Here is a 14,216-nt window from a genome sequence, read left to right on the forward strand (position 1 = left end):
ACACAGGACACTGGACATGAGACAAGACACACACGACCAGCAGCTGCACTCAGGACACTGGACACAGGACATGAGACAGGACACACACGACCAGCAGCTGCACTCAGGACACAGGACACAGGACATGAGACAGGACACACACGACCAGCAGCTGCACTCAGGACACAGGACACAGGACATGAGACAGGACACACACGACCAGCAGCTGCACTCAGGACACTGGACACAGGACATGAGACAGGACACACACGACCAGCAGCTGCACTCAGGACACAGGACACAGGACATGAGACAGGACACACACGACCAGCAGCTGCACTCAGGACACAGGACACAGGACATGAGACAGGACACACACGACCAGCAGCTGCACTCAGGACACAGGACACAGGACATGAGACAGGACACACACGACCAGCAGCTGCACTCAGGACACAGGACACAGGACATGAGACAGGGACACACACGACCAGCAGCTGCACTCAGGACACAGGACACAGGACATGAGACAGGACACACACGACCAGCAGCTGCACTCAGGACACAGGACACAGGACATGAGACAGGACACACACGACCAGCAGCTGCACTCAGGACACAGGACACAGGACATGAGACAGGACACACACGACCAGCAGCTGCACTCAGGACACAGGACACAGGACATGAGACAAGACACACAAGACCAGCAGCTGCACTCAGGACACAGGACACAGGACATGAGACAGGACACACACGACCAGCAGCTGCACTCAGGACACAGGACACAGGACATGAGACAGGACACACACGACCAGCAGCTGCACTCAGGACACAGGACACAGGACATGAGACAGGACACACACGACCAGCAGCTGCACTCAGGACACAGGACACAGGACATGAGACAGGACACACACGACCAGCAGCTGCACTCAGGACACAGGACACAGGACATGAGACAGGACACACACGACCAGCAGCTGCACTCAGGACACAGGACACTGGACATGAGACAGGACACACACGACCAGCAGCTGCACTCAGGACACAGGACACAGGACATGAGACAGGACACACACGACCAGCAGCTGCACTCAGGACACTGGACACAGGACAGGACACACACAACCAGCAGCAGGACTCAGGACACAGGACACTGGACAATGGACATGAGACAGGACACACATGTCATTGTACCTGGCTGAATGACGACCGTGTCCATCCCCTTCTCGCCGATGGCGGGAGGCAGCGCCGCCACATGGACGTGGTACGTAACCGTGTCCGCTCCGGCCGCGTTGCTCGCGATGCATTTGTAATCGCCTTTGCTGGAGAAGTTTGCGGAGTGGATTTGCAGCGTCCCGTTGGAGAACAGAACTATCGGGGCCAGTGGGGTGTACATGGCCCCCACGTCCCTCACAAACGTCCGATCCGGAAGAATCCACGAGACCTGAGGGGCGGGGCGTCCGGAGGCGGAGCAATGCAGCGTGGCGGTCTGGCCCAGGTAGAGCGACACCTGGGTGGGCGTGGCAGGCTGGATGGTGGGCGGTCGGGTCTGGACGGCTAAAGTGATGACGCTGCGGTCGGAGCCGAAGCGGTTCTGAGCGGTGCAGAGGTACTGGCCCCGGTCCTGCAGCTGCACAGAGCGGACCAGGAAGGAGCCGTTCAGGAAGACCTCAAACCTGGAGCCGTGTCTGGAGCCGGCGGGAATCGTGGAACCTGGAAGACGTTCGAGAAGCGTTTAACCCCCCGACCCTTAAAGTGTGTCGGTTTAAGCAACGATACCGCAACGATACCGAAACGATACCGAAACAAGACTGAAACGATACCAAGGACTTTTAAGGTTCCACTACTTGAAGTCTTAGGACACGTTAGCGTAAAGAAATACTTTAGGCTGCAAAGCTCGACTGGAAATATTAGGTTCAGATTTAGGAACAAATATTTCATCAAAACTGTTGAAAATGAAAAAATAATTTTATCATAAATGTGAATGAACTTGAAAACTGTTTGTGTCATTTATGGACCTCAAGACCAGGACCTAAAACCAGGACCTCAAGACCAGGACCTAAAACCAGGACCTAAAACCAGGACCTCAAGACCAGGACCTAAAACCAGGACCTAAAACAAGGACCTCAAAACCAGTACCTAAAACCAGGACCTAAAACCAGGACCTCAAGACCAGGACCTAAAACCAGGACCTCAAGACCAGGACCTAAAACCAGGACCTCAAGACCAGGACCTAAAACCAGGACCTCAAGACCAGGACCTAAAACCAGGACCTCAAGACCAGGACCTCAAGACCAGGACCTAAAACAAGGACCTCAAAACCAGGACCTAAAACCAGGACCTAAAACCAGGACCTAAAACCAGGACCTCAAGACCAGGACCTAAAACCAGGACCTCAAGACCAGGACCTAAAACCAGGACCTCAAGACCAGGACCTCAAGACCAGGACCTAAAACAAGGACCTCAAAACCAGGACCTAAAACCAGGACCTAAAACCAGGACCTAAAACCAGGACCTAAAACAAGGACCTCAGAACCAGGACCTAAAACCAGGACCTAAAACCAGGACCTCAAGACCAGGACCTCAAGACCAGGACCTAAAACCAGGACCTCAAGACCAGGACCTCAAGACCAGGACCTAAAACCAGGACCTCAAGACCAGGACCTAAAACCAGGACCTAAAACCAGGACCTCAAGACCAGGACCTAAAACCAGGACCTAAAACAAGGACCTCAAAACCAGTACCTAAAACCAGGACCTAAAACCAGGACCTCAAGACCAGGACCTAAAACCAGGACCTCAAGACCAGGACCTAAAACCAGGACCTCAAGAACAGGACCTAAAACCAGGACCTCAAGACCAGGACCTCAAGACCAGGACCTAAAACAAGGACCTCAAAACCAGGACCTAAAACCAGGACCTAAAACCAGGACCTAAAACCAGGACCTCAAGACCAGGACCTAAAACCAGGACCTCAAGACCAGGACCTAAAACCAGGACCTCAAGACCAGGACCTCAAGACCAGGACCTAAAACAAGGACCTCAAAACCAGGACCTAAAACCAGGACCTAAAACCAGGACCTAAAACCAGGACCTAAAACAAGGACCTCAGAACCAGGACCTAAAACCAGGACCTAAAACCAGGACCTCAAGACCAGGACCTCAAGACCAGGACCTAAAACCAGGACCTCAAGACCAGGACCTCAAGACCAGGACCTAAAACCAGGACCTCAAGACCAGGACCTCAAGACCAGGACCTAAAACAAGGACCTCAAAACCAGGACCTAAAACCAGGACCTAAAACCAGGACCTAAAACCAGGACCTAAAACAAGGACCTCAGAACCAGGACCTAAAACCAGGACCTAAAACCAGGACCTCAAGACCAGGACCTCAAGACCAGGACCTAAAACCAGGACCTCAAGACCAGGACCTCAAAACCAGGACCTAAAACAAGGACCTCAAAACCAGGACCTAAAACCAGGACCTAAAACCAGGACCTCAAGACCAGGACCTAAAACCAGGACCTCAAAACCAGGACCTAAAACAAGGACCTCAAAACCAGGACCTAAAACCAGGACCTCAAAACCAGGACCTCAAAACCAGGACCTCAAAACCAGGACCTAAAACAAGGACCTCAAAACCAGGACCTAAAACCAGGACCTAAAACCAGGACCTCAAGACCAGGACCTAAAACCAGGACCTAAAACAAGGACCTCAAAACCAGTACCTAAAACCAGGACCTAAAACCAGGACCTCAAGACCAGGACCTAAAACCAGGACCTCAAGACCAGGACCTCAAGACCAGGACCTAAAACCAGGACCTCAAGACCAGGACCTCAAGACCAGGACCTAAAACCAGGACCTCAAGACCAGGACCTAAAACAAGGACCTCAAAACCAGGACCTAAAGACCAGGACCTAAAACAAGGACCTCAAAACCAGGACCTAAAACCAGGACCTAAAACCAGGACCTCAAGACCAGGACCTAAAACCAGGACCTAAAACAAGGACCTCAAGACCAGGACCTAAAACCAGGACCTCAAGACCAGGACCTCAAAACCAGGACCTAAAACAAGGACCTCAAAACCAGGACCTAAAACCAGGACCTAAAACCAGGACCTCAAGACCAGGACCTAAAACCAGGACCTCAAAACCAGGACCTAAAACAAGGACCTCAAAACCAGGACCTCAAAACCAGGACCTCAAAACCAGGACCTCAAAACCAGGACCTAAAACAAGGACCTCAAAACCAGGACCTAAAACCACGACCTAAAACCAGGACCTCAAGACCAGGACCTAAAACCAGGACCTAAAGCCAGGACCTAAAACCAGGACCTCAAGACCAGGACCTCAAGACCAGGACCTCAAGACCAGGACCTAAAACCAGGACCTCAAAACCAGGACCTAAAACCAGGACCTAAAACCAGGACCTAAAACCAGGACCTCAGGACCTAATCTTAACCAGACCAGAATCCTACAAGGCCCTAAACCAAGATTGCACAAAAAGGCTCAAAACTGAACAAACCCTGTGACGAGGCCCTTTGACCTTTGAACTTCTAACTGTGACAAACATCAGAACATAGAGTTTACCACATGGTTCAGGCTTAAACCAGCCCTAAAAGAACTAAACCAGGTCTTCAGGCTTAAACCAGCCCTAAAAGAACTAAACCAGGTCTTCAGGCTTAAACTAGGCCTAAAAGAACTAAACCAGGTCTTCAGGCTTAAACCAGCCCTAAAAGAACTAAACCAGGTCTTCAGGCTTAAACTAGGCCTAAAAGAACTAAACCAGGTCTTCAGGCTTAAACCAGCCCTAAAAGAACTAAACCAGGTCTTCAGGCTTAAACCAGCCCTAAAAGAACTAAACCAGGTCTTCAGGCTTAAACCAGCCCTAAAAGAACTAAACCAGGTCTTCAGGCTTAAACTAGGCCTAAAAGAACTAAACCAGGTCTTCAGGCTTAAACCAGCCCTAAAAGAACTAAACCAGGTCTTCAGGCTTAAACTAGGCCTAAAAGAACTAAACCAGGTCTTCAGGCTTAAACTAGGCCTAAAAGAACTAAACCAGGTCTTCAGGCTTAAACTAGGCCTAAAAGAACTAAACCAGGTCTTCAGGCTTAAACCAGCCCTAAAAGAACTAAACCAGGTCTTCAGGCTTAAACTAGGCCTAAAAGAACTAAACCAGGTCTTCAGGCTTAAACTAGGCCTAAAAGAACTAAACCAGGTCTTCAGGCTTAAACTAGGCCTAAAAGAACTAAACCAGGTCTTCAGGCTTAAACCAGCCTAAAAGAACTAAACCAGGTCTTCAGGCTTAAACTAGGCCTAAAAGAACTAAACCAGGTCTTCAGGCTTAAACCAGCCCTAAAAGAACTAAACCAGGTCTTCAGGCTTAAACTAGGCCTAAAAGAACTAAACCAGGTCTTCAGGCTTAAACTAGGCCTAAAAGAACTAAACCAGGTCTTCAGGCTTAAACTAGGCCTAAAAGAACTAAACCAGGTCTTCAGGCTTAAACCAGCCCTAAAAGAACTAAACCAGGTCTTCAGGCTTAAACTAGGCCTAAAAGAACTAAACCAGGTCTTCAGGCTTAAACCAGCCCTAAAAGAACTAAACCAGGTCTTCAGGCTTAAACTAGGCCTAAAAGAACTAAACCAGGTCTTCAGGCTTAAACCAGCCCTAAAAGAACTAAACCAGGTCTTCAGGCTTAAACTAGGCCTAAAAGAACTAAACCAGGTCTTCAGGCTTAAACCAGCCCTAAAAGAACTAAACCAGGTCTTCAGGCTTAAACTAGGCCTAAAAGAACTAAACCAGGTCTTCAGGCTTAAACTAGGCCTAAAAGAACTAAACCAGGTCTTCAGGCTTAAACCAGCCTAAAAGAACTAAACCAGGTCTTCAGGCTTAAACCAGCCCTAAAAGAACTAAACCAGGTCTTCAGGCTTAAACTAGGCCTAAAAGAACTAAACCAGGTCTTCAGGCTTAAACTAGGCCTAAAAGAACTAAACCAGGTCTTCAGGCTTAAACTAGGCCTAAAAGAACTAAACCAGGTCTTCAGGCTTAAACTAGGCCTAAAAGAATTAAACCAGGTCTTCAGGCTTAAACCAGCCTAAAAGAACTAAACCAGGTCTTCAGGCTTAAACTAGGCCTAAAAGAACTAAACCAGGTCTTCAGGCTTAAACTAGGCCTAAAAGAACTAAACCAGGTCTTCAGGCTTAAACCAGCCCTAAAAGAACTAAACCAGGTCTTCAGGCTTAAACTAGGCCTAAAAGAACTAAACCAGGTCTTCAGGCTTAAACTAGGCCTAAAAGAACTAAACCAGGTCTTCAGGCTTAAACTAGGCCTAAAAGAACTAAACCAGGTCTTCAGGCTTAAACCAGCCCTAAAAGAACTAAACCAGGTCTTCAGGCTTAAACTAGGCCTAAAAGAACTAAACCAGGTCTTCAGGCTTAAACTAGGCCTAAAAGAACTAAACCAGGTCTTCAGGCTTAAACTAGGCCTAAAAGAACTAAACCAGGTCTTCAGGCTTAAACCAGCCTAAAAGAACTAAACCAGGTCTTCAGGCTTAAACTAGGCCTAAAAGAACTAAACCAGGTCTTCAGGCTTAAACTAGGCCTAAAAGAACTAAACCAGGTCTTCAGGCTTAAACCAGCCTAAAAGAACTAAACCAGGTCTTCAGGCTTAAACCAGCCCTAAAAGAACTAAACCAGGTCTTCAGGCTTAAACCAGCCTAAAAGAACTAAACCAGGTCTTCAGGCTTAAACCAGCCTAAAAGAACTAAACCAGGTCTTCAGGCTTAAACCAGCCTAAAAGAACTAAACCAGGTCTTCAGGCTTAAACTAGGTCTAAAAGAACTAAACCAGGTCTTCAGGCTTAAACTAGGCCTAAAAGAACTAAACCAGGTCTTCAGGCTTAAACTAGGTCTAAAAGAACAAAACCAGGTCTTCAGGCTTAAACTAGGCCTAAAAGAACTAAACCAGGTCTTCAGGCTTAAACCAGCCTAAAAGAACTAAACCAGGTCTTCAGGCTTAAACTAGGCCTAAAAGAACTAAACCAGGTCTTCAGGCTTAAACTAGGCCTAAAAGAACTAAACCAGGTCTTCAGGCTTAAACCAGCCCTAAAAGAACTAAACCAGGTCTTCAGGCTTAAACTAGGCCTAAAAGAACTAAACCAGGTCTTCAGGCTTAAACTAGGCCTAAAAGAACTAAACCAGGTCTTCAGGCTTAAACTAGGCCTAAAAGAACTAAACCAGGTCTTCAGGCTTAAACCAGCCTAAAAGAACTAAACCAGGTCTTCAGGCTTAAACTAGGCCTAAAAGAACTAAACCAGGTCTTCAGGCTTAAACTAGGCCTAAAAGAACTAAACCAGGTCTTCAGGCTTAAACCAGCCTAAAAGAACTAAACCAGGTCTTCAGGCTTAAACCAGCCCTAAAAGAACTAAACCAGGTCTTCAGGCTTAAACCAGCCTAAAAGAACTAAACCAGGTCTTCAGGCTTAAACTAGCCTAAAAGAACTAAACCAGGTCTTCAGGCTTAAACCAGCCCTAAAAGAACTAAACCAGGTCTTCAGGCTTAAACTAGGCCTAAAAGAACTAAACCAGGTCTTCAGGCTTAAACTAGGTCTAAAAGAACTAAACCAGGTCTTCAGGCTTAAACTAGGCCTAAAAGAACTAAACCAGGTCTTCGGGCTTAAATCAGCCCTAAAAGAACTAAACCAGAACTAAACCAGGTCTAAACTTAACGGAAGAACTATCTCTAAAATCAGGAAACGACCAACATAAGCCAGCGACACGTGCACCACAGTTTGAGAACCACAGAGACCATAATCAGCCAAAACATTAAGACCACCCGGTGCGGTCTGTCCCAGAGAGACCCCAAGAGCTCAGCAGATTCCTCACATTCTGGACGTCTTCCTCGTCTTGGACCAAACCTTAGAGTTCTCTGCCAGAAACTCCACAGAAATCATTGAAACGATCAAATGTTTCCTTCTGTGAAGGTTTAGCAGCTTCTGAGGCCGAAACGATCCAACTCTGGCCCTGGAAATGATGTTTCAGTTACAACGAGGAAGTCCAGAAACACAGAGGATCTGATTTATGACTTTTGTACGTTTGACAATCAGTTCTCACAAAGAAAGATGCAAATTGTTAGAAAATGACAATATTTAAAATGAATAAAAAGCCATTTTCAACTTTTGGACCAAGTTCCACAAATGTTTCTACCTCAGTTTTCTCCATAAATGATCAGGGCGGAAAGTAACAAAGTACTAAAGTAAAAGTAGTGCACATAAGTACAAATGTTAGGTATATTTTCAATATATACTTTATACTTCTCTGCATCTGAGGGCAGGACGTGTACTTTCTACTACAACATCAAACAAGTCAAAATCAAACCATTAATCGCTTTAACGTTCTTCAAAATGAAATACTTTAAAGTACAAATACTATGAGCTGTTCTGAGATGGGTTTTACCTGTGGATACTTTGGTCCATGCGATGGTGGGCGCGGGCCGGCCCGCGGCGTTGCACGGCAACAGGACGTCACTCTCGGCCAAAGCGGCGACGCTGGCGACGGAAACGGACGTGATCCGAGGTTTAGACCCAGAGTCTCCTCCCACAGCCCAGGGGAAGGGCGGAGCCACGGTGACGCGGCGCGAGCTCACGCGGCCTGCAGTACAAGTACACGCTGTGTGTTTATGTACGCAGTACAAGTACACGCTGTGTGTTTATGTACGCAGTACAAGTACACGCTGTGTGTTTATGTACGCAGTACAAGTACACGCTGTGTGTTTATGTACGCAGTACAAGTACACGCTGTGTGTTTATGTACGCAGTACAAGTACACGCTGTGTGTTTATGTACGCAGTACAAGTACACGCTGTGTGTTTATGTACGCAGTACAAGTACACGCTGTGTGTTTATGTACGCAGCAAAAGTATACGCTGTGTGTTTATGTACGCAGTACAAGTACACGCTGTGTGTTTATGTACGCAGTACAAGTACACGCTGTGTGTTTATGTACGCAGTACAAGTACACGCTATGTGTTTATGTACACCTCAAGAGTACACGCTGTGTGTTTATGTACGCAGCAAAAGTACATGCTATGTGTTTATGTACGCAGCAAAAGTATACGCTGTGTGTTTATGTACGCAGCACAAGTACACGCTATGTGTTTATGTACGCAGTACTAGTACACGCTGTGTGTTTATGTACGAAGTACAAGTACACGCTGTGTGTTTATGTACGCAATACAAGTACACGCTGTGTGTTTATGTACGCAGTACAAGTACACGCTGTGTGTTTATGTACGCAGTACAAGTACACGCTATGTGTTTATGTACACCTCAAGAGTACACGCTATGTGTTTATGTACGCAGCAAAAGTACATGCTATGTGTTTATGTACGCAGTACTAGTACACGCTGTGTGTTTATGTACGAAGTACAAGTACACGCTGTGTGTTTATGTACGCAATACAAGTACACGCTGTGTGTTTATGTACGCAGTACAAGTACACGCTGTGTGTTTATGTACGCAGTACAAGTACACGCTATGTGTTTATGTACACCTCAAGAGTACACGCTATGTGTTTATGTACGCAGCAAAAGTACATGCTATGTGTTTATGTACGCAGTACAAGTACACGCTGTGTGTTTATGTACGCAGTACAAGTACACGTTGTGTGTTTATGTACGCCTCAAAAGTACACGCTATGTGTTAATGTACGCCTCAAAAGTACATAAACTCACCTCCTCCGATGGGCCAGTGTGCTCCATGTTGTGGCCCATGTGGGGAGGGGTACTTGGGCCAAGGGCTGGGGTAGAACACGGGGTAGGACTTCCTGTTGTGAGGCGGGGGCGGAGTGTGGCTGTAGGAGGTGGTCGGAGAGTATTTGTACGGTTTGTGGGGGAAGAAGGGTCGCGGGGTCAGCCCAAACGGGACTTTGCTGTAGCTCAAGCGAGGCCTGGGAGTCACGATCTTTCCCAACTGAGCCATTCGGTCCAGCTGCGCCTGAAAAAGAATCACACGATGGTCCAATATTTTTGAAACTATATGATAAATGAATGCCTCGGGGTCCTTTACCTGTCTGTATCTGTTCATGCCTCGGGGTCCTTTACCTGTCTGTATCTGTTCATACCTCGGGGTCCTTTACCTGTCTGTATCTGTTCATACCTCGGGGTCCTTTACCTGTCTGTATCTGTTCATGCCTCGGGGTCCTTTACCTGTCTGTATCTGTTCATACCTCGGGGTCCTTTACCTGTCTGTAACTCTTCAGGCCTCGGGGTCCTTTACCTGTCTGTATCTGTTCATGCCTCGGGGTCCTTTACCTGTCTGTATCTGTTCATACCTCGGGGTCCTTTACCTGTCTGTAACTCTTCAAGCCTCGGGGTCCTTTACCTGTCTGTATCTGTTCATCCCTCGGGGTCCTTTACCTGTCTGTATCTGTTGCGGAGCCGTGTGATGAGCAGCTGATCCATCGTTGGCTGGTTCGGACGCTGAGCAGGTGGATTGTAGTAGTGATGATTAAACCCCGAGTGTCCTGTAGGTGACGCTGTTGGTCTCACGGTCTCTGCTGTGATCTCGGGTCGGTTTGTGAAAGGAGCCTGGACCCATGGGTGCTGGAACGGCCACGGGCGAGGGGTGGGGACCAAGTTGGACCCTGGGTTTACAAGTACATAGTCAGCAAAAACATATGGAGAGATGACAACTCTTAAAAGAACAATGTATTTAAAGAACACTCTTGCTGGGGTCTAAAAGCATGAATAAACCGGGTAAAAGTAAGAGACAACACACAATCTTACAGAAATATAAGATAATGTAAGGTTTTCCAGCTGAGATTAAGCTTCGTTTTATGAGAAAGTCAGATTATTTTATTTATTTACCATGGCTTTGCCCAGATGTAGGCAATTTGTTGTAAAATTTTAATGCTACATCTTTGTTTTCAAGACTTGTCCCATTCACGTCCCATATTCTATCTTTACTTGTTCTCACCTGGTTTGGAGTAGGTCTTGGGCCACGTTGGATAAACTGGGCCAGGCTGAGGTCTCTGCCAGTGCGCTGTGGGCGGCACGTGCGGACTCTGGTTCGGTCTCACGGGTTTAACTTCGACCGCTTTACCGTTCGACCTCTCCTTGTTGTCATTCACGTTCGATGTTTCGCCTCCTCCGTGGTTCGGCCGATACAGCCAAGGATGAACCGGCATTGGAAAATCGTCCGTGTTTGGTTTTGATTTGGGTTTTTCTGGAAGCTTCACAACACGTTCCGTCACCATTTTGGAGTCGGGAACTACCCTCGACGGCGTTCTTGGTTCGTGCGGCAAAATCGGCACAAGTTTGGGCAAAGGTTTGACTTCAGCTGGATGCCTAAATTGCGTTGTCAATCGTACGCTATCTCTTGTGCTGTAAGTCGGCGTCGCCCATCTCGATTGATAAACTTTTTCTTCAGCTCTGTGCGTTGGAATTGTAAAGATTTTTGGCCATTGGGTCGGGGTTATTTCCATTTCTTGTGTTGTCGAAATTGCAATATCTTCGTCATAATATTCGCCTTCGTCCTCCTCAAATGTGTACTCAGCGCTCGGGTCTGTAGTTGAAGCGATTGTAGTTGGTGCTGTGGTAGTAGTAGTAGTTGTAGTAGTTGTAGTTGGCGCAGTAGTAGTAGTAGTAGTAGTTGTAGTAGTTATAGTAGTTGTAGTTGGCGCAGTAGTAGTAGTGGTAGTTGTAGGAGTTGTTGGCCTGTTGGAATGATTGGGTCGTACTCTTGGTCTTCCTGGTCTTCTACGTCCAAAAGGTCGTCGCCGGTTTGGAAAAAGACTGGAATTCCGTCTTTCATCACTGTAAACCTTATCTGTCACTGGAGAAGCGGCGGCCGTTGCTAGCTTCTCAGGACTATTTTCCGTTTTAGCTGTTGATGGTTCGGTTTCGGTTTGAAGAAGTGGGATTTGCATAACTGGGGCGATACTTTCAACCTTCACATCCGCACTGTCTTCATCGAGTTGTCTAGAGAAAACGGTAGATGCCATCGTTGTCGTTATCCGTCGCGTGGCTAGCTTTTGCGTGCTACTTGCTACAGTCGTCTTTGCGTTCGCTTTGGCTAATATCTCGGCCCATCTGCTCGGATCCAATTCCTTTATGGATTTGTTTGGCTTGCGTTTTGAGTCTTTTCCTCGAATTCGTTTGAGATTTTGATTCCGTTGCTGCAGCATCACTTTTTTGGGAAATTGCGTCGCAAACGGTCGAATGATTTCTTGAAAGTCTCGGCCCGAACCCTCTCCTCCTTCGTCCAGATTTGTCAGCAAAGTTTGCACGTTTTCATCTTGAATTCGGGCTTTGGGTTTCTCCGTTTTGACCTCTACCATGTGTGCGATCATGTCCACGCCGTGTAGATTAGATGCCAAGCAGCTGTACTCGCCGGCATCTTCCGGAGTCAGCCTTTTCACCACCAAAGTCCCGTTATCCATGACTTGCGCACGTTTGGTCTGTTGCGTCGGGAGCAACACTTGATTTTTCGGGAGGTACCATAAAGTCTGACTGGGTTGGACCGACGTTACGTGGCAAGGCAAAGTGAACGAATCACCTTTTTCCAGCTCAAGCTTCTCTCCGTTCAAAACCTTCGGACTCAGAGATGTTTCTTTTATCGTCACCCTGAACGGCACCAAGTCGACCCCGGCGTGAGTCCTGACCATGCAGTGATAAACCCCCGAATCCGAGAGAGTCGCGTTCAGAATCACCAGTTCACTGTTGGACGGGATCTCTATTTTATCATTGGAGTTTTCCAGAATGGACATGTCCGGCAGCATCCACTCCACTTTGGTTAGCGGCTCCGATGCTACGACGTCACATTCCAGTGTCACCTTGGAGCCTTTGAGTGCCGTCTGGACACGCCCACTTCCTCCTTGGCGGATCATAGCCCAGGAGGACGTGATGTCGCTGTCCTCTTCCTGTCCTGTGTAGCTGTTAAGATTTTTTGTGATCACCGTCGTAAAATCCATGGCTAGCTTTTTTGTTGTTGTTTGCGGTCTGTTTAGCGTCAAAGTCACTCTCGGTTGTAGCAGCCAAGATGGACCCGCCGACAAATAACCTTTTAATTCTGTAAAATAAGGTGAATTTTCATTGATAACTTGGACATACTGATACGTGACGGTCGACGTGTTCCCTCGCCGTTGACCTCTTTCCAAAATGGCTGGACTTTGATAATAGTACGCGACGAGCTGCCAAAGGTTTTGCAAACTTTCTCGATCTATTTCGCACTCGAGCGTCGTAGCGAGCGTGACGTTGACCGAAACGTCGTCCGGAGTCTGCGAATTCGTGCTCCAGGATATGGGCGTCGGCTCCGCGGGCTGGCGGACGTCGCAGGCGACGTGGGCGTGGTTCGAGTGGCTGTCGGAGAGAACGAACGTCAGTTGCCCCAGTGGCTTTTCAAAGTCGCGGGTGTAGGGCACGTCGGGCTCGGGCTCCGAGTCGGACCAGAGGGGGTTGTCCCACAGTTTGAGGGGGGATTTGAGGGACGGGCGTTGGCAGGTGAGTTGCTCCGGGGTCAAGTCCAGGAGGTTTGAGCCGTTCAGAGGCTGAGGAGAGAAACACTGTGGACAGACCTCAGCGAAGCCCGAGTCGCGGTCCTTTTTACACTTCACCACGCCTGCAACACAAGACAGGAAGTCCTCAAATCTGCGGCAGGTAAAATAGGAAAAGATAAGCTTAATAATTGCCTCAGTACATCACAAATACTGCTGGTCAAGTTACTTTTGGTGAAGACCCTCGCAGCGTTTCCAAACAGAACTCTAAAGTCTGGTACAGTCCCACACATTAGCTCAGTGGGAGAGTTAGCATTAGCCTCCAAACATCGCAAACTATGTAAGTCCGGGGCTGTTTTGTTGACGTGACGACCACCTGACAACACGTGAGTAACACTAGAGTCTTGTCACATGTGTTCCAGAGTGCAGCCTCGTTCATCTGACCAGGCCATTAGCGCCAAAATTAGCGCAAATTTTAACAATCCCACAATGAACATTTCTTAAATCGAACATTGTGTCAAAATCATAGTGGGCCACAACAGTTAATGCCACAAATATTACAAAGCGAGCAATAGTAAATGCAACAAAATGGCGCCGCTGGACATTAGTTGCGTAATTATTAACTCGTTGTGTTCTAGACTCTGCGTCGTGCGTTAAAAGTGTGTAACGGACGTCTGAGAGTTCTTTAATCCGCTTATACCGTCGTCCCACAAACTGCACGAGCCGCTAACTGCATGAGCCGCT

The 14,216-nt window shown here is 47.7% G+C and overlaps 1 protein-coding gene across 1 annotated transcript in view; it reads right to left on the minus strand.

Annotated features, from left to right (window-relative positions):
* Window positions 1–1,179: 1,179 nt before the first annotated feature.
* The window catches only part of LOC140383525 (uncharacterized), a gene marked incomplete at its 3' end in the record, with an annotated part of 41,226 nt that continues 28,189 nt past the window's right edge, over window positions 1,180–14,216 (minus strand). The window contains exons 6-10 of the mRNA XM_072465971.1: window positions 10,955–13,597; window positions 10,396–10,622; window positions 9,712–9,973; window positions 8,436–8,630; window positions 1,180–1,698 (exon numbers count right to left, since the gene is read on the minus strand). Of these exons, the coding sequence (XP_072322072.1) occupies window positions 1,180–1,698; window positions 8,436–8,630; window positions 9,712–9,973; window positions 10,396–10,622; window positions 10,955–13,597 (3,846 nt within the window). The remainder of the gene's footprint in view (window positions 1,699–8,435; window positions 8,631–9,711; window positions 9,974–10,395; window positions 10,623–10,954; window positions 13,598–14,216) is intronic.

The sequence above is a fragment of the Eucyclogobius newberryi genome, unplaced genomic scaffold, assembly GCF_026437365.1.
Source record: "Eucyclogobius newberryi isolate DKJ021-1_F unplaced genomic scaffold, fEucNew1.0.hap1 SCAF_524, whole genome shotgun sequence".
Lineage (NCBI taxonomy): Eukaryota > Metazoa > Chordata > Actinopteri > Gobiiformes > Gobiidae > Eucyclogobius > Eucyclogobius newberryi.